The sequence below is a fragment of the Bombina bombina genome, chromosome 1, assembly GCF_027579735.1.
Source record: "Bombina bombina isolate aBomBom1 chromosome 1, aBomBom1.pri, whole genome shotgun sequence".
Lineage (NCBI taxonomy): Eukaryota > Metazoa > Chordata > Amphibia > Anura > Bombinatoridae > Bombina > Bombina bombina.
This window is the reverse complement of record NC_069499.1, coordinates 1514586517-1514608911: the sequence shown is the minus strand read 5'-3', so window position 1 is coordinate 1514608911 and position 22395 is coordinate 1514586517. Positions and strand designations below refer to the sequence as shown.

The window sequence follows — 22395 nt, the reverse complement described above, 5'->3', positions numbered from 1 at the left end:
TTTTCCCCCACAGGAGCTCCTGAGGCCCCAACCAATGTCTGTCTCATAATCACAAGTAGCACATCAATCACAGTCAGTTTCCAAGAGCCACTGAGTGTCAATTCAGCTGTGGTCACCAAATACAAAGGTAAAAGAGGTTGTTTGTTGATTTCATTTTTAATATTAACCCCCTGGCTTCCAAGTGGTGAAATTAAAACCTGAGTCAAAAAAGGAATTCTATACTGTAATAAAAAACCTGTAAACTGTATATGTGATGGAACTTATTTGTCATTAGGGTTGGCTCATATTCATAATCTAGTCATACGATGCATCTTTGCTTTCTACTTGCCATTACTTCACATTTCCTGCAAAAAGCCTGCCCAGTACAACAGCCAATGAGAGATGTCATCCAGGGATTTTGGAAATTTTGGCTTATGTGTCAGGATGAAGATTTTTTAAGAGAAGATAGGTATTGCTTTGTTTGTCAGGGTGCATGGTGGGAAATATGGTTTTGGCTGATGCTGACAGACTTAGGGGCCCATTTATCAAGCTCCGCATGGAGCCTGAAGGGCCGTGTTTCTGGCGAGCCTTCAGACTTGCCAGAAACACCAGTTATGAAGCAGCGGTCTAAAGACCGCTGCTTCATAACCTGTCCACCTGCTCTGTGTATATACACACACACATGCACACACACACACATATATATATATATATATATATATATATATATATATATATATATATATATATATATACATACACATATACATATATATACTGTATATATATATATATATATATATATATATATATATATATATATATATATATATATATATATATATATATATATATATATGATATTCAGGGACCGCCTCTCATTTTATCTTTCCGATCTCAGAGTACAGAGGAAGTATGCCAGTGCCACACCTCTTCAGAAGTGTGTCTCTACTACTGTTAGTAAGTGCTTTGAGTAATAACTCCAGTCTCCTCTATCCATTAAGTGAGGAAACACTTTTTATTCAGTTATATGCACAGTTTGTGCACTGGTTGGCTTGTGCACTTACACTGTTTTAATTCATAAGTGAGTGTCTGGAGTGAACACACATGTGTGTCATATTGGGGCAGTAAGTTACTGTTTGTGTTTTTGTGTTTACTGACCTATCCCTATAAATCTTTTCTGGCTCCTGTACCTCTGCGCTCTGGTCACATGATCCATACCTTGCTGGTTTGCAGAGGAAGCAGTGGTATCAATACAGAGAGGGCTCTGATGGAGGCATCTGCCAGCAGCAAAGACTAGCGCAGCCCTCGGGTCTTTTTGCTGTTGTGATGTCACGCACGTGATCATGTGACGTCTGACACACACAGGCAGTACGCACGGTGCAGGGCAGGCTGAGAGGGGCAATGGGGCACCGGTCCGCACATCAGGATCAGCGAGACGACGAGTGACTCCTCAGTAGGGCTAGAAGCCGGTGGACACGGGCTGCCACTGGGCTGGGCTAATGGGCTTGGGTACTTCTGCTTGGTAGGTAGGTTGGCCCGGATGCGGCTGAAGCAACTTAAATTGTAAAATCATTAAAAATATTTCAAAAGCAAACACATTAACTACCTAAGGCTATGTCCGTTTAAAAAAAAAAAAAAAAAATACTGGGCAGTAACCTGAAATAACGGACAGTCCGGCCTAATACTTGACACCTGGCAACCCTACTTGTAAGTGAGTGGAGCTATGTATTTATCCAATTTGTGGGGCTTAAAATAATTATCTCTCAGAATTTCCTTTGCTGATTATGGCAGTTTTCTTTTTATTTATCAATACATACAAAATATACATTTTAAATAGCAGTAGTTTAATTTATTTGCAAAGCTTCATATTTTAACAGAAGAAAAACACACAACCCTCTTGATTCCTATGTAGTCTAATTTCCATTTAAATATATATGGGCCGATTAATCAAAGTCTGGTCGGACTGTAGCGGATTATGTCCGTCAGACATCGCTAAATGCCAACAGCATACGCTGTCACCTTCTAACATTGCACAAGCAGTTCTTATGAACTGCTTGTGCAATGCCTCCCCCCTGCAGATTCATGGACAATTGGCCACTAGCAGAGGGTGTCAATCAACCCAATTGTACACGATCGGGCGGATTGAAGACCGCAGCCTCAGAGGAGGTGTATGAGTTAAGGAGCAGCGGACTTAAGACCACTGCTTCTTAACTCCTGTTTCCAGCGAGCCTGAAGACTCGCACGGAAACGGATGCATCAGGGCCGATACGGGCAATGGTAAATCGGCCCCATAGCATGGCAGTTTTTATTTTTTTGTTAGTTTTTTTGCATTGTGTCTAAATGTGGCCACCAATCAGCAAGTGTTACCCAGGTTCTGAACCAAAAATGGACCAACACCTAAGCTTACTTTCTTGCCTTTTCAAATAAAGATACCAAAAGAGCGGGGGGAAAATGATAATAGGAGTAAATTAGAAAGTTGCTTAAAATTGCATTCTCAATCTGAATCATGAAAGTTTAATTTTAACTAGACTATTCCTTTAAATCAGATTAATCCTTGTGAAAACATGGCATTTACAAGGGACCTTTTGCAGCTTTTATTTATTTTAACAGAGTCAATAGTAATCCAATACTCAATAGTAATCCAATAGCAAGCTGGCGTACAGATTGTCTTTGAAACAAACTTCTATATCTTCTAGGGAAGATGTTTTAGAGACTGAAATGTGTTGAACAAGCAGAGAGAAACCCTTTCAGCTACAAACCATCAATTAGCAGTAATTTAGATTAAAGAAAAATAAAGTTTTAGTATTTTTAATACATACTTTCATACTGATATATTTGACATTATATTTAGTTTTGCTTTAAATTTGGAATTTTATGACTGCCATAATTTTAGAATTCTACAGTCTGCAGTTTGTACTGATGACTACACAAAGCTGTACAATTCCGTCACTAGAGAATGTTACTAGTCTGCTATTAGAGTTTATTTCTATTTAATACCTTTAGACTTCTAATTGTGTCCTGAGGCGGGTTGATACCAAAGTAAAAAGAATGTCAGCTAATTAATTTAATATTGATGATGATTGCTTATTGTGTTTGAAAGCAGCTTTTTCATTGACCATTAAAGGGATATAACATGGCAGCTAATTCATTTAATATCGATGATGTTTGCCTAAACCCTTAAGGTCCAAGGATTTCCATTCTTAAATGACACATGCAATTCCGGCATTTCTGCTCACTATTGGTTTCACCTTAATTATCCGCTCTCTTGCTAAGTGCACATTTATGCACCCTTTTTAACAGACAAGCAGGCCTTTCTTATGATACTCTATACGAGTACAGAAAAATAATAATAAATAGGAATTTAATACTGAAAAACAGGACAAAAATTTTAAAAAAATAAGATATTTTCTACAGTTTATAACCATTTCTATATAACTAGTGTAGCAAAAAAAAACTTTACATAAAGTCATTGTGCCTCAGGTGTCAACGGGCCATGCAGACAATAAACAAAAAACAGAAATATCTACAGACACTCAGCTGTGTGGTTAAGCAACTAAACAGTAGGATTGTCCTCTACAGCCAATCACTAAAGTCTAAGCAAAACCAAAGGAAAGAGCACTAAAACCGAAACCACACCAAACAGTATGTATAAAAAGGTTTACTAAATAATTCAGGTACATAAAATAATACAACAAATATAGCCTAAAACGTATGTATATAGTATAAAAGATTAAACCACCGGTGGTCAGAAAAGGGCAATGATAAAAAATAGAAGTATAAAAACGCTTAAAAAAGCAATAAAACAGAGTCCACAGTCTTAGTCAGCTGGATTCAAACTGTATTGCATTAGCTGAATAAAGAAAGCAAGTCCAAATGTCGATAGTGGAAATTTAGCCATTCAACCACAGTCACTAAACAAGCCAAAGGGAGATATCCAAGGGGATTAAAGCAGATAAAGATAAATCAGCGCTCACTTGATACAATGGACCTCAGGGAAACGTGGCAACTTACTGCACCAAGGCGGGCAACTCTGTACCCAGCCGTTGTCCTTAGGTGACTTCAGATTCCGTATGCGCTAGGAGACTTCCGTGCCTGCGATCACATGACCAGCTTGTGACCAATCAGAAACCTCTTTCTCCGTTATGTATTGTTAGTGCTGTCTTCCTATTAGGGATTGTTGTAAACAGAATTATCAGTTCATCTACGCATTTCAGCTTGGTAGATTAAACTAACATCCCAAACTCCCAATATATAACGTCTTGTAAGTGAGTGGGGTCATAGATTTCAGCCAAGCTTGTTAAAGGATCAGAATTTGTGGAAAGTGTTGATACATTTTGACCACTTATAACATTGATAATACATTTGTATACTTCTACATTACTAATAAGAAACAGACAGTATAATAAAGGTGTTGGTGATAATGTATAGGGATCCTTGGATATAACAATATAGTATTGTTGGGAATCATATAGAAATTAGGAGTGTGTACTCATATGTGAATCTAGAAATATATTGTATAAATAGAGTGTATTGTGGTGGAGAAATAAAGGACCTATTGTCCTCTGGTCCTTTAACGTGCAAAGGGCCAGGATAAAAAGGAGTGTCACATGAAGGATATTAGTCACAAATAAAAAGTAAGTTTATTGAAATGCTTATGTCAGCTTGTATAAGCACTCAAATAAAAAATATAAAAATAAAATTTGAATATATATATATATATAAAATATATAAAGAAAAGATGAAAAATATATATAAATGTGTAAAACCAAGTGAATAAGATACATAATTAGTGAATAAAAGGATTTAAATCCATTTCTGCATTCCATCCTTCAGGTTGAAGGGAGCCAAAGTTAAAAATTAAGTTTGCCTCATGATATAGTAAATTCTTTTTGTGATCCCCACCTCTCCAATTTTTTGTGACTTTTTTAATCCCCAAAATTCAAACCCCTTAACGTTCTGATCATGTATATCTTTAAAATGTTTGGAAAGTAGATGTCCTTCAAATCCATTCCGTATGTTGCATAAATGCTCTCTTATTTTGTCTCTCAGAATGTGCTGGGTTTGGCCTAAATATTATTCCTTTTCTGAACAGTGAATTGTTTCCATTATTTTAAAGTTAAAATCCCTTGTGGTAGAACTCACTTCTTTTTTTTTATCACTGTGTTTACATGAGACGCAGCTATTACATGGGGAAAAAAACTTTTATTGGATTTCCGAGCAGATCCATAGTATTTCTATTTTTCCCATTTTTTAGTTCACTGGGGGCTAAAATATTTTTGAAATTATTTGCTTTTTTATAGATAAATGGTACTGATATTTTATCCTCACTAGTATTTTCTTATTGTTTAACCCCTTAATGGCCGCAGCACTTTTCCATTTTCTGTCCGTTTGGGACCAAGGCTATTTTTACATTTTTGAGGTGTTTGTGTTTAGCTGTAATTTTCCGCTTACTCATTTACTGTACCCACACATATTATATACCGTTTTTCTCGCCATTAAATGGACTTTCTAAAGATACCATTATTTTCATCATATCTTATAATTTACTATAAAAAAATTATAAAATATGAGGAAAAAATGGAAAAAAAAACACACTTTTTCTAACTTTGACCCCCAAAATCTGTTACACATCTACAACCACCAAAAAACACCCATGCTAAATAGTTTCTACATTTTGTCCTGAGTTTAGAAATACCCAATGTTTACATGTTCTTTGCTTTTTTTGCAAGTTATAGGGCCATAAATACAAGTAGCACTTTGCTATTTCAAAACCACTTTTTTTCAAAATTAGCGCTAGTTACATTGGAACACTAATATCTTTCAGGAATCCCTGAATATCCCTTGACATGTATATATTTTTTTTAGAAGACATCCCAAAGTATTGATCTAGGCCCATTTTGGTATATTTCATGCCACCATTTCACCGCCAAATGCGATCAAATAAAGAAAATTGTTCACTTTTTCACAATTTTTTTCACAAACTTTAGGTTTCTCACTGAAATTATTTACAAACAACTTATGTAATTATAGCATAAATGGTTGTAAATGCTTCTCTGGGATCCCCTTTGTTCAGAAATAGCAGACATATATGGCTTTAGCTTTGCTTTTTGGTAATTAGAAGGCTGCTAAATGCCACTGCGCACAATACGTGTATTATGCCCAGCAGTGAAGGGGTTAATTAGGGAGCATGTAGGGAGCTTCTAGGGTTAATTTTAGCTTTAGTGTAGTGTAGTAGACAACCCCAAGTATTGATCTAGGCCCATTTTGGTATATTTCATGCCACCATTTCACCGCCAAATGCGACCAAATAAAAAAAAACGTTAATTTTTTTCACAATTTTAGGTTTCTCACTGAAATTATTTACAAACAGCTTGTGCAATTATGGCACAAATGGTTGTAAATGCTTCTCTGGGATGTCCTTTGTTCAGAAATAGCAGACATATATGACTTTGGCGTTGCTTTTTGGTAATTAGAAAGTCGCTAAATGCTGCTGCGCATCACACGTGTATTATGGCTAGCAGTGAAGGGGTTAATTAGGTAGTTTGTAGGGAGCTTGCAGGGTTAATTTTAGCTTTAGTGTAGATATCAGCCTCCCACCTGACACATCCCACCCCCTGATCCCTCCCAAACAGCTCCCTTCGCTCCCCCACCCCACAATTGTCCCCGCCATCTTAAGTACTGGCAGAAAGTCTGCCAGTACTAAAATAAAAGTTTTTTTTTTGTTTTTTTCTAAAAGAAAAAAAAAGCATATTTACATATGCTGTGTTTAGGATCCCCCCTTAGCCCCAAACCTCCCTGATCCCCCCAAAACAGCTCTCTAAGCCTCCCCCTCTGCCTTATTGGGGGCCATCTTGGGTACTGGCAGCTGTCTGCCAGTACCCAGTTTGCACACAAACAAATGTTTATTTTTTTATTTTTTTTTATTTTTTTTGCAGGGCACCCCACGGTCCCCCACGGACCAACCCCCACCACCTAAATGACTCCTAAGGTTTTTTTTTTTTACATTCTAAGTCCCACTTTTATTTTGTTTTGGGACACATTTTTCTGTAGTGTAGCGGTTCCCACCCGCTCCCTCCCCGTGCACTCGCCCGCCCCTGCCCCCTCGTGCACATGCGCGCGCCCGCGCGCGCCCCCGGACTCCCCCACCCACGATCCCGCCCCCCTCCACATGACCAGGGCCATCGATGGCCGCCACCCACCTCCCACACCGGCTCCCACCCACCAACGATACCGGCCATCGATGTCCGGTGCAGAGAGGGCCACAGAGTGGCTCTCTCTGCATCGGATGGCCGTAGAAGGTTATTGCAGGATGCCTCCATATCGAGGCATCACTGCAATAACCGGAAAGCAGCTGGAAGCGAGCAGGATCGCTTCCAGCTGCTTTCCACACCGAGGACGTGCAGGGTACGTCCTCAGGCGTTAACTGCCTTTTTTCTGAGGACGTACCCTGCACGTCCTCAGTCATTAAGGGGTTAAATCTAGGGGTCATTAAACATTCCCTATCCGCTAGACTAGTTAGATGAATTGTCTCATCTATTTTCTCCACATTATAACCTCTTTCAATAAGTCTTTTTGAGAATTTCTGCTTGCATGTTATAATCATTTAAATCACTGCAGTTTTTTTCTAATCCTCAACAATTGACCTTTAGGAATATTTTGTACCCACCTATCTAAATGACAAATCTCTACGTGTATGTAATTGTTAGCGTCGACTTTTTTAAAAAAAGTTCTGGTCTTAACTTTTTGGAACGGAATATTCTGTATGTTAATTTCATTATTGAACTTTAAACCCTGGTTATTACAATTCATATCCTCCAAAAATAATTGGAGTAGTTTAATATCTTCTCTCCAAATGATGAATATCTTCAATATATATTCTATAAAGTACCAGGTTCGCACTCCAGGGACCCATGGATAAAGTTTTCTTCATAGAAACCCATGAATAAATTGGCGTAACTGGGTGCGAAACCTGGTACCCATAGCTATCCATCTCTATTGTAGATAATACTTTGCATCAAAATTAAAATAATTGTTCCTCAAGTCTATACATTGAAGAATAAAGTAAATCTGTTTTTTAAGCATATCTTCATCTTTCTCTACGTAGTGTTTAACTGCTCTTAGACCCAACTCATGATTGATACAGGTATATAATGAAGAGACATCACTAATCACCATGATTACATTTTTTGCCACTTAATTTTCTGTAAATCACCAAGTAGTTGAGTGGAATATTTGAGATAAGAGGGTACATTTTTTTTTACATATTTTGTAGAAATTGGTCTACATATTTTGACAGATTGGCCATTAATGAGTTGATCCCTGATATGATAGGGTGACCAGTTGGATTGGTTATATATTTATGAACTGATTTATGAATCTTGGTCAAGAAATAGAAGGTTCTAGAGAACCTGGAGTGTAGGACATCTTTTTAATCAATGAGACCTTTGTCTTTGGCTATATTTTAAATTCCATCTAATTTTCTCTTTTGTTCGTCTATAGCATTGAATCTAAGCTTTTTATAGGTCATCTCATCTCTTAGTAGTCTCATAGACTCTCTCATATAATCTTCCGTGTTCATAATCACAATCCCGTCCCCTTTATCTGCTTGTTTTAGGGTTATGTCTTTGTTCTCCCTCAAATCTTTCAAAGTTTGGTTTTCTTCTTTAGAAAGATTGAATTTAGTATCAACGGGCCATGCAGACAAGGTTCTAAACTTCACTGGCTGTCACAGTGATCACATGACTATGGGCTACTATTTTGGGGATCACTGGACTGCCTGACTCCTGAGGCATCCAGTGATTGGCCATTGAGCCTGATACTAGCATGCATTGTAGCATGCTGGTATCTAGACTGCTGTTAATGTATACAATCACTGTGAATGGCTGTCACAGTTAATTTATACACAGTAACAGTCAAACTTAAGTTACTGAAGTTTTGCCAGAAGCCTCAGATGCGGGCATGCTGATCTCAACGTGTTTCTCATGTTATGGAGGCTATTCTGAGCACTAAAAGCATGCGATCACAAGGACATTATGTTCAAGTGATCGCTTGTCTGGAGTGGCCTCCATACTATTAGACTGCAGCTCTAAGAGCACAGGACATCTGTGCCGTAGAGGGTATTGCATTGGACCATAAGGGATGAATGACCAGAGCCATACCCTGTACGTGTGTTAGAAGCAGTTTTTTTCCTTAACTATTAAAGGTACATAACATGGTAGCTAATTAATTTTAAAATGATGATAATTGTTCAATGTGTTTAAAGCAGTTTTTTTCCCATTGATTAAAGGGACACTAAACACATAATAAATGCTACATAGAATGATGCATTCAAAGAAAATATTAGTCTGAGTATAACATGTAGATGTATTTTTAAAAGTTTCATAAACTTTTTAAATATTGACAAAATAAGTGTAATGGAGCTGCCATGTTGTAACTTAGGTTAGCTTATCTGCTGTGGCCAATGAGGAACACTTATAAATAGGTCACTAGAAGTCTTCAGCACTTTCATTTCTAGCAGGAACTGAAAAGCTCACAATTTCAGAATAGAATTATAGGAAAAGGGGACAAAATAAATAATACAAGTATATTGCAGATTTTTTAATAATAACATTTATAATTTTATATTACCATATCAAAGTGTTAATGTTCCTTTAAAGCCACATACTTTTGAAAATCTGGGGGACCATACACAAGAAGCTATGAAGCACTGGCTGTGGTCTGCTCAGGACCATGATGGCAGAGTGACTGCTGCTTGACTTCAGTTACAAGTTTAAAGCTTTTGTAGGTATTTAAAAGGACATGAAACCCACATTTTCTTTTGTAAGGTGGTGAGAGTCCACAAGTCCATTAGTTCTGTGAATTTAACTCCTGGCCACTAGGAGGAGACAAATATTTCCAATACTTCCAAGAGTACTCAATTCCTCCCACCTCTCTGATAAACCAGTATAATCCTTGCCCCCTAGGAGGAGGGTGAAGAATTTAGGAGCTCCAGATTCTTTGTTGAGAGTGGTTCTTTAGATCGATTTCAGGCTCATTTTCCCTTCAGAGAGCTGCTCCATGAAGACAGAGGGCATATTGGTGGTGAGATAATTGCTTCCAGAGAAGGAGTTAGTCTCAAACCTGCTACAAGTGTCACAGGCACTTGTCCCTTAGCCTCCTGCTGCTGGCTCATCAAGATACTTTTTACAGTAAATCTCTGCTGTGATGTACACAGCACTGGATTGGACCTCTACTAGCAGCTGTCATTCTTACATTGGGTAAGGACAGTAGAGTGGGTGCTGTTCAGGTAAGTATTTTTTACAGTTTGCACTCACATATCCCACTGGTCATTTAACTGGTACAGTTATTTCACAGTACATCTCAAGTCAATTTCATCATCAAGATCTCTAGTCTCTCAACTTGACGGCTTGAAGATTAAATGCATAATTTTGAAACAACAAGGTTTTTCTGATGCTGTTGTAAATACCTTAATCTAGGCACGAAAACCATTCACAAGGAAGATTTACCACAAAGTATGGGAAGTTTTTTCTTTCCTGGTGTGAAAATCAAGGTTTAAATTTGCACTCTTTCCGAAATCCAATAATTCTTCAGTTTTTTCAGGAGGGTTTAAACAAGAGATTATATGCTATTTGTTTTAAAGGTCTGATTTCAGCCCTCTCAGTTTTTTACCATAGGAGGATTGCTAAACTGCCTGATATTCAGAGTTTTTTGCTCAGGCTTTAATAAGGTCATTAAGACAAGTTCTCCTCATTGGAACCTTAATTTTGTTTTAACGGTTTCTCCATTTGAACCTATGCATGTTTTAGATATTCACCTTCTGCCATAGAAGGTCTTGATTCTATAAGAACAGGAGAAGTGGACCGAGCGCTACACCCAGGGCCTTAAGCTTACTAACTATATAGCCTCCTAGTAGGCTAACAATACAAAAGTTAAAATGGGGAGAGAGTAAGCGCTAAAAAGCTTAAAAGGCTAGTAAAAGGTACATTTTAATACATATAAAAATTTACAAATGGCAATCAGACGCATGGATCCATGTCTGACTTAACAAAAAAAAAATATATATATATAATAAACAAATCTAAAAATATCTAAAAATATCCAATGGAGTATAGCATGTGACGCTGACTTAGTGAGCCAGTGATGAGGAGTTAGGACATGTACATTCAATAATATAAACAACCTAAGTGAGTGATTGAGTGCACACAATAGCTTTCAACAAAGAAAAATAGCATTCACAAAAAATAGTGTTCACAAAAATTGGCGTACATAAAAAATGTTCAAATGTTCAACCGGTTATATGTAAGTGAATCCAGTAGTGTTTCCTCCAAAGTGACGTGTAGAAATATAACGTGAAGTCAATAATAGTAGAATGTAAACGTTGAGTGGGTCAAATTATTGTGGTTCAGCTGCTAAATTAAAAAATTGTAAATCCGTGAGGTGTATAAAAATAAAAATAAAAATAACTTGTGAAAAAATCCACGTGGAAAACTTGAATTCAAATGATAAACAAAGGTCAAAAATCAAAAGACAAAAATCAAAAGACAAAAATATCAAAAGACAAAAATAGAAAATCAGTGATAATATTAAAAAGCACTAAAGATCTAGTGAAAACAAATCCTTAATTCAGATGTTAAAAATCCTTGGTAAGATCCATAACAAACAAATACATCGATAAAATACCTAAAAGGGAACAAAAGAGAAACAAATAGTGCAACACTGTATATGATATATAATATAGGTAATTAAAACCAAGCTCACCAGTATGCCAACGCGTTTCGGCCTAGACTAGGCCTTTCTCAAGACTATACTGTATCAGAAAATCTGGGAGCTTTAAGTAGGGTCAGTGTTGAAATGATTGGTGCTGTTTTGGCGCCATTTTTAGAGGCACCTCCCTTTCCTGTTTCACCCATTGCATCTCTGGGATATTTCCTATGTTATGTTTCCTGTTTCACCCATTGCATCTCTGGGATATTTCCTATGTTATGTTTCCTGTTTCACCCATTGCATCTCTGGGATATTTCCTATGTTATGTTTCCTGTTTCACCCATTGCATCTCTGGGATATTTCCTATGTTATGTTTATGTTTTCCCATCTTAAAGGTTAATTGGTTCCTATTATTGCCACAAATTCTAGTATAAATCTAGATTTTCCTATTTATTTGTTTTTTATTTTCATTATTAGGTAATAGTAGCGTTTTGTCAATGTTGTTATTATTATATTCTGTGTTAACTCAGCTAGTTTTCTGGGCGGGTTTCCCCTTTCTTTGGGCTCAAATTGCTTATTTATTTACATGGACTGGTTCTCATTTATGAATTGCCCCTGTTGATGTCAAAAACTTAATTTCAAATGCGATCTTATTTTGAAAATTGCTATGGCCGGAAGTGGCCTGGTATCGCGGCATCAACTTCCGTTTTAGCTTTTGGGAGACATTGTTTATTCGATTCACCGGTCTCTATCATGTGACCGGAAGTTCTTTGGTCCACCGGTCTGCATCATATGACCGGAAGGTGCAGCATCATATTCCCCATTGACTTATGGGATATGTAGTTCCCTCACTTATTAGGACTACAGATCTTTCTCAGATATTCGGTATTACCCGATCTTACTATGGCTCATTGTCTCTGTGTCTATAACATATAATGTCAATTTTCAAAATAAGATCGCATTTGAAATTAAGTTTTTGACATCAACAGGGGCAATTCATAAATGAGAACCAGTCCATGTAAATAAATAAGCAATTTGAGCCCAAAGAAAGGGGAAACCCGCCCAGAAAACTAGCTGAGTTAACACAGAATATAATAATAACAACATTGACAAAACGCTACTATTACCTAATAATGAAAATAAAAAACAAATAAATAGGAAAATCTAGATTTATACTAGAATTTGTGGCAATAATAGGAACCAATTAACCTTTAAGATGGGAAAACATAAACATAACATAGGAAATATCCCAGAGATGCAATGGGTGAAACAGGAAACATAACATAGGAAATATCCCAGAGATGCAATGGGTGAAACAGGAAACATAACATAGGAAATATCCCAGAGATGCAATGGGTGAAACAGGAAACATAACATAGGAAATATCCCAGAGATGCAATGGGTGAAACAGGAAACATAACATAGGAAATATCCCAGAGATGCAATGGGTGAAACAGGAAAGGGAGGTGCCTCTAAAAATTGCGCCAAAACAGCACCAATCATTTCAACACTGACCCTACTTAAAGCTCCCAGATTTTCTGATACAGTATAGTCTTGAGAAAGGCCTAGTCTAGGCCGAAACGCGTTGGCATACTGGTGAGCTTGGTTTTAATTACCTATATTATATATCATATACAGTGTTGCACTATTTGTTTCTCTTTTGTTCCCTTTTAGGTATTTTATCGATGTATTTGTTTGTTATGGATCTTACCAAGGATTTTTAACATCTGAATTAAGGATTTGTTTTCACTAGATCTTTAGTGCTTTTTAATATTATCACTGATTTTCTATTTTTGTCTTTTGATTTTTGTCTTTTGATTTTTGACCTTTGTTTATCATTTGAATTCAAGTTTTCCACGTGGATTTTTTCACAAGTTATTTTTATTTTTATTTTTATACACCTCACGGATTTACAATTTTTTAATTTAGCAGCTGAACCACAATAATTTGACCCACTCAACGTTTACATTCTACTATTATTGACTTCACGTTATATTTCTACACGTCACTTTGGAGGAAACACTACTGGATTCACTTACATATAACCGGTTGAACATTTGAACATTTTTTATGTACGCCAATTTTTGTGAACACTATTTTTTGTGAATGCTATTTTTCTTTGTTGAAAGCTATTGTGTGCACTCAATCACTCACTTAGGTTGTTTATATTATTGAATGTACATGTCCTAACTCCTCATCACTGGCTCACTAAGTCAGCATCACATGCTATACTCCATTGGATATTTTTAGATATTTTTAGATTTGTTTATTATATATATATATATATATATATTTTGTTAAGTCAGACATGGATCCATGCGTCTGATTGCCATTTGTAAATTTTTATATGTATTAAAATGTACCTTTTACTAGCCTTTTAAGCTTTTTAGCGCTTACTCTCTCCCTATTTTAACTGAAGGTCTTGATTCTCTTGGCTTTTTCTTCAGCCAGAAGAGTCAGAGTTGTCTGCTCTTTCTTGTGAACCTCCTTATCTGGTTTTCCACCAAGATAAGGCTGTTTTGAGAACTAAATTTGATTTATTTATTTTTTTACCAAAGTTAGTTTCTTCAGACAACATCAATAGAGAAATTATAGTTCCCTATCTTTGTCCTGATCCTAATAATTCTCAAGAAAGATATATACATACTTTGGATGTAGTTAGAGCTTTAAAATAGTATCATCAAGATACAATGAATTGTAGCTAATCCTCTAATTTGTTCATTTATTTCCCAGACACATGCAAAGGCCAGAAGGCCACGGCCATTACTTTTGTTTCTTGGTTAAGGCTTTTGATTTGCAAGGCTTACTTGGAGTAGGGAAAGTCTCCTCCAAAACACATTACTGCTCTCTCTACTAGATCAGATTCTACTTCCTGGACATTTAAAAAAAGGCTTCTGTAGAACAAATTTGCAAAGCAGCAACATGGCCATCCCTACATACCTTATATTCAAGCTACTAAGGATTTTAGGCAATCCTCTAATTTGTTCATTCATTTTTCAGTTCAATGCAAAGGCCAGAAGGACACTGCCGTTACTTTAGCTTCTTGATTAAGGCTTACTTGTAGGCTGGAAAGTCTCCTCCAAAACACATTACTGCTCACTCTAGCAGATCACTTTCTATTTCCTGGGAGAATTTTATGTTTTCTTTGATGAATGTGCACAAGTCTATAAAATATATCACAATTAATTCTAACTTGATTTAGCTTACTTATACACTCCTTTGCGATATGTTATGTCTACATACTCTACATTACTACACAAATTACATTTTAACATTCCAATAACTTATTACATACAGTTAAAATATACAAAATCAAACATTATTATTTTTTTATGTGATATATGAAGTGTCAGGCGAGTGAGTTGCACTTTTATTTTTTCTAAAACATTCTCTAATAGAACAAAACTGTGTAAGTGAAATCAAGGGCCCATTCTATAAAATTTGCTAGTCTAGATTTGGTTTTCCACGATAACGCACACACGCATGGGCAGCCCTCATGGAATTCTATAAAAAAGTGTCTGTCCCTGCGAGTGGCGAGATGTCGCTCATAGAAATAATGAAAACTCTGTTACGTAAAAGTTTGAAATGGAGGATGAAGTATAGAGGGAGTATGTTTTAAACTTTAATATTACACCTAATATAAATCAAATTATGTTGTTTTCAGTGCGCTGTACCTTTAAAACAGTGAGAACTGTAGGAGCAAATGTTTACAGAATTAATCAGGGATTTGAGAGAAAATTTCATACACGCCCATCTTCAGCCCGTTAAGTACAAATTTCTGTTTTCACATCCAGTCTGCTTAAATTACAATTTACGCTGTACGCTGTGCATATTTAATACGATTTATTTCTGCGTAATTTACATACAATAGTTTTTGATCAAATACGATTTTTGGTGAACAATTTTGTTACGATTGTTAATGTATCTTTTATTTTTTCCCGATTAATTTTTGTGTTAATGGTTCAATTATTTGTTTTGTATGATTTTTAAATTACAATATTAATTCTGGACTTTTGTAATATCTGCATTTCCTTCCCATATGAAAATGCAGTATACACCCCTTAGCCAGACACCCTATTTTCAGGATAAAAAGTGGCTTTAGGTAATTCCACCAGGGAAATAGGACTGGTGAGTATTCTTATAGAGGCCCCCAATGATTAAAAATGCTGCAAGGTGGTGAGATATTCAAAAGTGATCCATCACAATGTCGAGAAAGCCGGCAAAATTTTTCAAAAGTACTGTTTAAAGGCAGCATTGCCACCTACATCGAAGGTGTAATGTAAATGATTAGTTTACACAGTACTGTATGACAATACAATTTATATATGTCAACAGAAACTCAACCCCTGTTTGTACTATACAATGATGAATTACACATATCAATAATACACCTATAGGAGCAGAGGGAGTGTGGGTTTATTATATATGTACTGTATTATAATGTTAAAATATGTATGTAAGCTTTAGATATATATTTATATTGAACACATTTGCTACAGTGTAATGGCAATATCATAATTTAAGCACAATCCCACTATTGCAATGTTATTAAATATGTGAAAGCGCAATCGCATTCTTAAAATAAGTAAAAAGAAGAAAATAGCTATGTCTACAATATAAGATTTTACAATCAAGCCTAAAGTTTACATACATATTGTAACATTATACTATAAAATACATATACATTCAACGATTGATATGCATATTTCATATACCACATCCCCAGGTCCTATAGTTTTAATAGGGAGTTTTTTTTTTTTTTTTCTTTATTAACAAAGCAGATTGCATACATGATGAAAATATAGGTGTTCCATGGGAATAATAAGTGTCAATATTGGTGGACTTTTGATGAAAGTTGCAATCCCCACTGCACAGCGAGGTCCAGACATTTTTTTAATATATCACCAGACCGATGAATGCTAGCCTGGCTAACCCAAACGTGCAATTTCCCGTTGGTCTGACGATGTTTTTAATAACCCAGAGAGCTTTTTAGAATCGAGCACTTAGGGTTTGAAAATGGGATTTTATTTATTATATTTTTATGTCAAATCAAACATGTGCACCGTCTGTCTATAGAATAATCTATTTTAGCAAAGCTATATTAGTGATAACAATGACTACAAACAATTAAAGAATATACTTAGGGACCTATTAAAGAACGTGCGAGCGGACATGATCCGATATTGCGGATCATGTCCGCTGCACATCGATAAGTGCCGACAGCATACGCTCTCTTCATTTATCATTGCACCAGCAGTTCTGGTGAACTGCTGGTGCAATACCACCCCCTGCAGATTCGCGGTCAATCGGCCGCTAGCAGGGGGTGTCAATCAACCGTATCATATTGGATTGGGTTGATTACCGGCGATGTCTGTCCGCCGCCTTAGAGCAGGCAGACAGGTTATGGAGCAGCGGCCTTTAGACCGCTGCTTCATATCTTGTGTTTCTGGCGAGCCTGAAGGCTCACCAGAAACACGGAGCATCAAGTTCCATACGGAGTTTGATAAATAAGCCCCTTAGTGTTCAATTTCAAGCAAGAGATATGTACATACTGGTAACTAAGTACGTAAAACAAAGAGATCAAACAGAGTCACGTAAGTGCACTGCCAAAAGAAGTATTTCCTAAATGTTCCCCCCTATATGTTATATTAGGGTTTCAAACAGCGATTTTTACCTTCTGTTTCTCTTATGGGGACACTGACACTTATTAAAACAAACAGGCCATATCTGAGGGTCAGAGGAAAGAAAGACATAACTAATGGTCAAACAAGATTATGCTATAAGTAACTCGGTGCACATAAATATTTAGACACATGTATCTCAAAAATAAAGTATGAGAAGGAAATAGAATATAAAAGTAATGACCTCTATTAGAGGGATACTAAACCCAATTTTTTTTTTATGATTCAGGTTAGGGGGTCGATTAATTAAGCAGTGGATTCTGCATTGATGCCCCATCGTTTCTGGTCCACCAGAAACGGAAGTTAAGAAGCATTGGACTGAAACCATCCCGATACGATACGATCAGGATGATTGACGACCCCTGATAGCAGCTGATTGGCCGCCAGTGAGCAGGGGGCGGCATTGCACAAGCATTTCACCAGAATGCTGTTGTCATTTTGCGAGGTCGAGCGGACATGATTTTCTACAGCGAATCATGTCCGCTCGACCATTAATAAATCTACCTCAGAGCATGCAATTTTAAGCAACTTTGTAATTTACTCCTATTATCAATTTTTTCTTCGTTCTCTTGCTATCTTTATTTGAAAAGCAGAAATCTAAGCTAATGAGTCGGCCCATTTTTGGTTCAGCACCTGGGTAGTGCTTGCTAATTGGTGGCTAATTGTAGCCAACAATCAGTAAGTGTTATCCAGGTACTGTAGGAGGTGTTGTATCTCTGTCGCCCACTCATCGACCGCTGCCATGATGTCTGAAGGGCCAAACAGGGCTAGATTAGGGTTTCCAGCACAAATGATATAAATCAGGAAGCTTAGCTACAAGTAGGTGTGACACACGTGTAGTGTTGCGAAATGGCAGACGATCACCCGGGGTTGGTTCTAGGGCCATAACCCCAGGGTAATGCTCCAGAGTATTGAAGCTAGCTGTAATAGCCTTACTGGGATCAAATGGTTACTGGAAGTAAGTTGGTTCTATATATGTAAATATTAACATCTGATATTTCCTTTTTTCCATGATAAATGTAGGATGAGCGAGGGAGCTGGAGCAGCTTACAATATTGCATAAAACATGGCTGCCACCCAGAAGTTCCCAGAGCATACAATTTAAAAAAAAAATCTAGTTTACTTCTATTATAATTTTTTTGTCTTAGTATCCTTTGTTGAAGGAACACTACTATGAGCTAGCTAAGCAACATTTTCATTTTGACTTTACTGCTCCTTTCTACCTTGTGAATTGTGTATCTCATTAAGATGACTTCACTAATATTCTTTATGTGAAGCAGAGACAATTACTTGACAGTATAGTTCTCAGTAAAACAAGCTCATTCTAGGTTCTGATGCAACCACTCTTCCCTGGGCTTTTGTGACATTCTCACAAGGAGCATGATGATCTAAAGCTCTCCGCTTTGGTGGAGCTTCGCCAGTACCGTGAAGTCCTTCAAACTATTTTATAAAGGAAAATGTTTGCTTAAGAACTGTTTATGTAGCTATGCAGAGTCCTGTTTGTGAAGCAAATACACATACATTGCAATATAATCCTCAAAGAACCCTTTAAAGATTTTGTGTAATTCCTCCCTGTGCCGGATTTTGATCATCGAACCCATAAAGTCATGGTGGTGCTTCAGTGTTTGCCTTACTCTGTTCTAAAGGAAGTAACTGAATCAGATGAAATGAGTTAACTAAGTAAAGAAGTGTAGTGCTTACAGATGACTAATTTGTGCTCTGATTTGAATGACAGAGATGACAGATAGCGCTGTTTTCTGACAGTTCTTCATTAATGTTCTTGCCCATGTAATTTTATTAATAACAGTTTCTGCCAATACTTTGTAGTTTTACTGATAATAGGCAAGTTTTATCCTTTGAGCAACTGTACATATGAAATGTGTGGGCAAGTAATGAAAGACATAATAAACTACCCCCCACAGTTATATAACCCCCAGCGGAAAGCACACAAGCCTAGGGCTTCTTGCGTCTGCTGTCCTGGAAACTGCTATTTACGGTCTCTTAATCACATTGCTCACTACCAGCTGTTGTCATCATTCCATATCCTGCAGAAAGTTCCTATACCTTTGAGATAGCTTTATTGTCTATTAAACTATCTGACTAATGAGACCATGAGATCTGGGCTTTCAATTTTTGGCAAAGTGCATCTATGTACCCTAAAGAAAATGATGACAATTAGCAGTCAGTCTGGTGGCTGTGTTTAGAAGATAGTCCTCATGGGCAAGGATTAAATCAAGATCTGTGTAGTCCTTTACATTACAGTGAAAGTAAGAATGTAAACACAACTTTTTAAACTAATTATTTCCTAATAGCAAACTGGATTTCTTTTGTTGCAAATTGAATATACATATACATAGTTTGCCAACTGTAGTTTACATTTTAGATATGTAAAAATACTCTAATATGTTAGAACATTTTATTATTGCAGTATTGGTTGCATTTGACCATGTGTTTAACCTGGTGGGCCGCAGCAGGTGAGGCTGGCCAGCTATAATTTAAGAGGGAGCTGATCCAGCAGTATCACTTCTCGTCTGAACTATACGTATTAAAGTCAGATGGTATTTGTTTCCTGGCCATGTACCATTTAGTAGCCCTCCTTTTGCTTTCTAGTCTCTAATCAAGTCACTGTGAGTTACACACTGTTGTGAGTATCTACTTCCGATCACTTTCACACTGTGGCAGGGAGTCATGGTTGGAATTGGGTTATTTTGGTGCCTATATAACAATAATCAGATTTATTTTTAATTGCAAAGTAATATTATTATTATTATTATTTTAATCATTTAGTGATAATCAACAAATGTACAAATGATCTTTACCGCACAGGGTAGGAAAACGTAAAGAAAATCACTAAGACCATAGAACAAATACAGTACTCTATAAATTAAACTGGTCTAGTGTAAATCATATATCCATATTTTTGTAATTTTATTATTATATTACACAAACTAAACAATGATAACCGAAGGAGGAAAAAAAAAGACTTTCTTCTCTCAGATCCTTCAACAGACAATAACAAAATAGCTAAATTAATATATATTGGGAAGTTTCCCTTGTATAATAGCTTCCATAACAAACACCTAGATTACGAGTTTTGCGTTAGAGGCTATGCGGTGCTAACGAGCAGTTTTCTCTCACCGCTCACTTACCTACAGCGTTGGTATTACGAGTTTTCAGAAACCCGGCGTTAAAAGACAAGAAGTGAGCGTTGAGCAAAATTTTGCTCATTACCGCACTCCAATACCAGCGCTGCTTAAGTCAGCGATGAGCTGGTGTAACGTGCTCGTGCACGATTTCATCATAGGAATCAACGGGGAGAGCTAGCTGAAAAAAAGCAGCGTAAAGCTCCCTAACGCAGCCCCGTTTAATCCTATGGGGAAATAAAATGTATGTCTACACCTAACACCCTAACATGAACCCAGAGTCTAAACACCCCTAATCCTACACTTATTAACCCCTAATCTGCCGCCCGACATCGCCGCCACCTGCATTATATTATTAACCAATAATCTGCCGCTCCGGACACCGCCGCCACCTACATTATATGTATGAGCCCCTAATCTGCTGACCCCAACATCGCCGACACCTACATTATATTTATGAACCCCTAATCTGCCACCCCCAATGTCGCCACCACCTACCTACACTTATTAACCCCTAATTTGCCGCACCAACGTCGCCAACACTATAATAAACATATTAACCCCTAAACAGCTGCACTCCCGCCTCGCAAACATTAGTTAAATATTATTAACCCCTAATCTACCGTCCCTAACATCACCGCCACCTACCTACATTTATTAAACCCTAATCTGCCGCCCCCAACGTCGCCTCCACTATATTAAAGTTATTAACCCCTAAACCTAAGTCTAACCCTAAACCTAACACCTCCTAACTTAAATATAATTTAAATAAATCTAAATAAATATTACTATCATTAACTAAATTATTCCTATTTAAAACGAAATACTTACCTGTAAAATAAACCCTAAGATAGCTACAATATAACTAATAATTACATTGTAGCCAGTTTAGGATTTATTTTTATTTTACAGGCAAGTTTGTATTTATTTTAACTAGGTAGAATAGTTACTAAATAGTTATTAACTATTTAATAACTACCTAGCTAAAATAAATACAAATTTACCTGTAAAATAAAACCTAACCTAAGTTACACTAACACCTAACACTACACTACAATTAAATAAATTCCCTACATTAAATACAATTAAATAAATTAAATTAAATTAGCTAAAGTACAAAAAACCCCCACTAAATTACAGAAAATAATAAACAAATTACAGATATTTAAACTAATTACACCTAATCTAATAGCCCTATTAAAATAAAAAAGCCCCCCCAAAATAAAAAAAAACCCTAGCCTAAACTAAACTACCAATAGCCCTTAAAAGGGCCTTTTGCGAGGCATTGTCCCAAAGTAATCAGCTCTTTTACCTGGAAAAAAAATACAAACAACCCCCCCAACAGTAAAACCCATCACCCACACAACCAACCCCCCAAATAAAATACTAGCTAAAAAAACCTAAGCTCCCCATTGCCCTGAAAAGGGCATTTGGATGGGCATTGCCCTTAAAAGGGCAGTTAGCTCTATTGCAGCCCAAAGTCCCTAACCTAAAAATAAAACCCACCCAATACACCCTTAAAAAAACCTAACACTAACCCCCTGAAGATCGACTTACCGGGAGACGTCTTCATCCAAGCCAGGCGAAGTGGTGCTCCAGACAGGCAGAAGTCTTCATCCAAGCTGGGCGAAGTGGTCCTTCAGACGGGCAGAAGTCTTCATCCAGACGACATCTTCTATCTTCATCCATCTGGAGCGGAGCGGGTCCATCTTAAAGACATCCGACACGGAGCATCCTCTTCACCCGACGACTGAAACAGAATGAAGGTACCTTTAAGTAACGTCATCCAAGATGGCGTCCCTTAGATTCCGATTGGCTGATAGAATTCTATCAGCGAATAGGTATTAAAGGGACATTAAACCTAAAAAATTTATTTTACGATTCAG

General features: G+C 36.9%; 1 protein-coding gene across 1 annotated transcript in view; it reads left to right on the top strand.

The window, feature by feature from the left end:
* The window catches only part of ANKFN1 (ankyrin repeat and fibronectin type III domain containing 1), an 899573-nt gene that overhangs the window by 249175 nt on the left and 628003 nt on the right, over nucleotides 1-22395 (top strand). The window contains exon 4 of the mRNA XM_053708167.1: nucleotides 14-127. Within this exon, the coding sequence (XP_053564142.1) occupies nucleotides 14-127 (114 nt within the window). The remainder of the gene's footprint in view (nucleotides 1-13; nucleotides 128-22395) is intronic.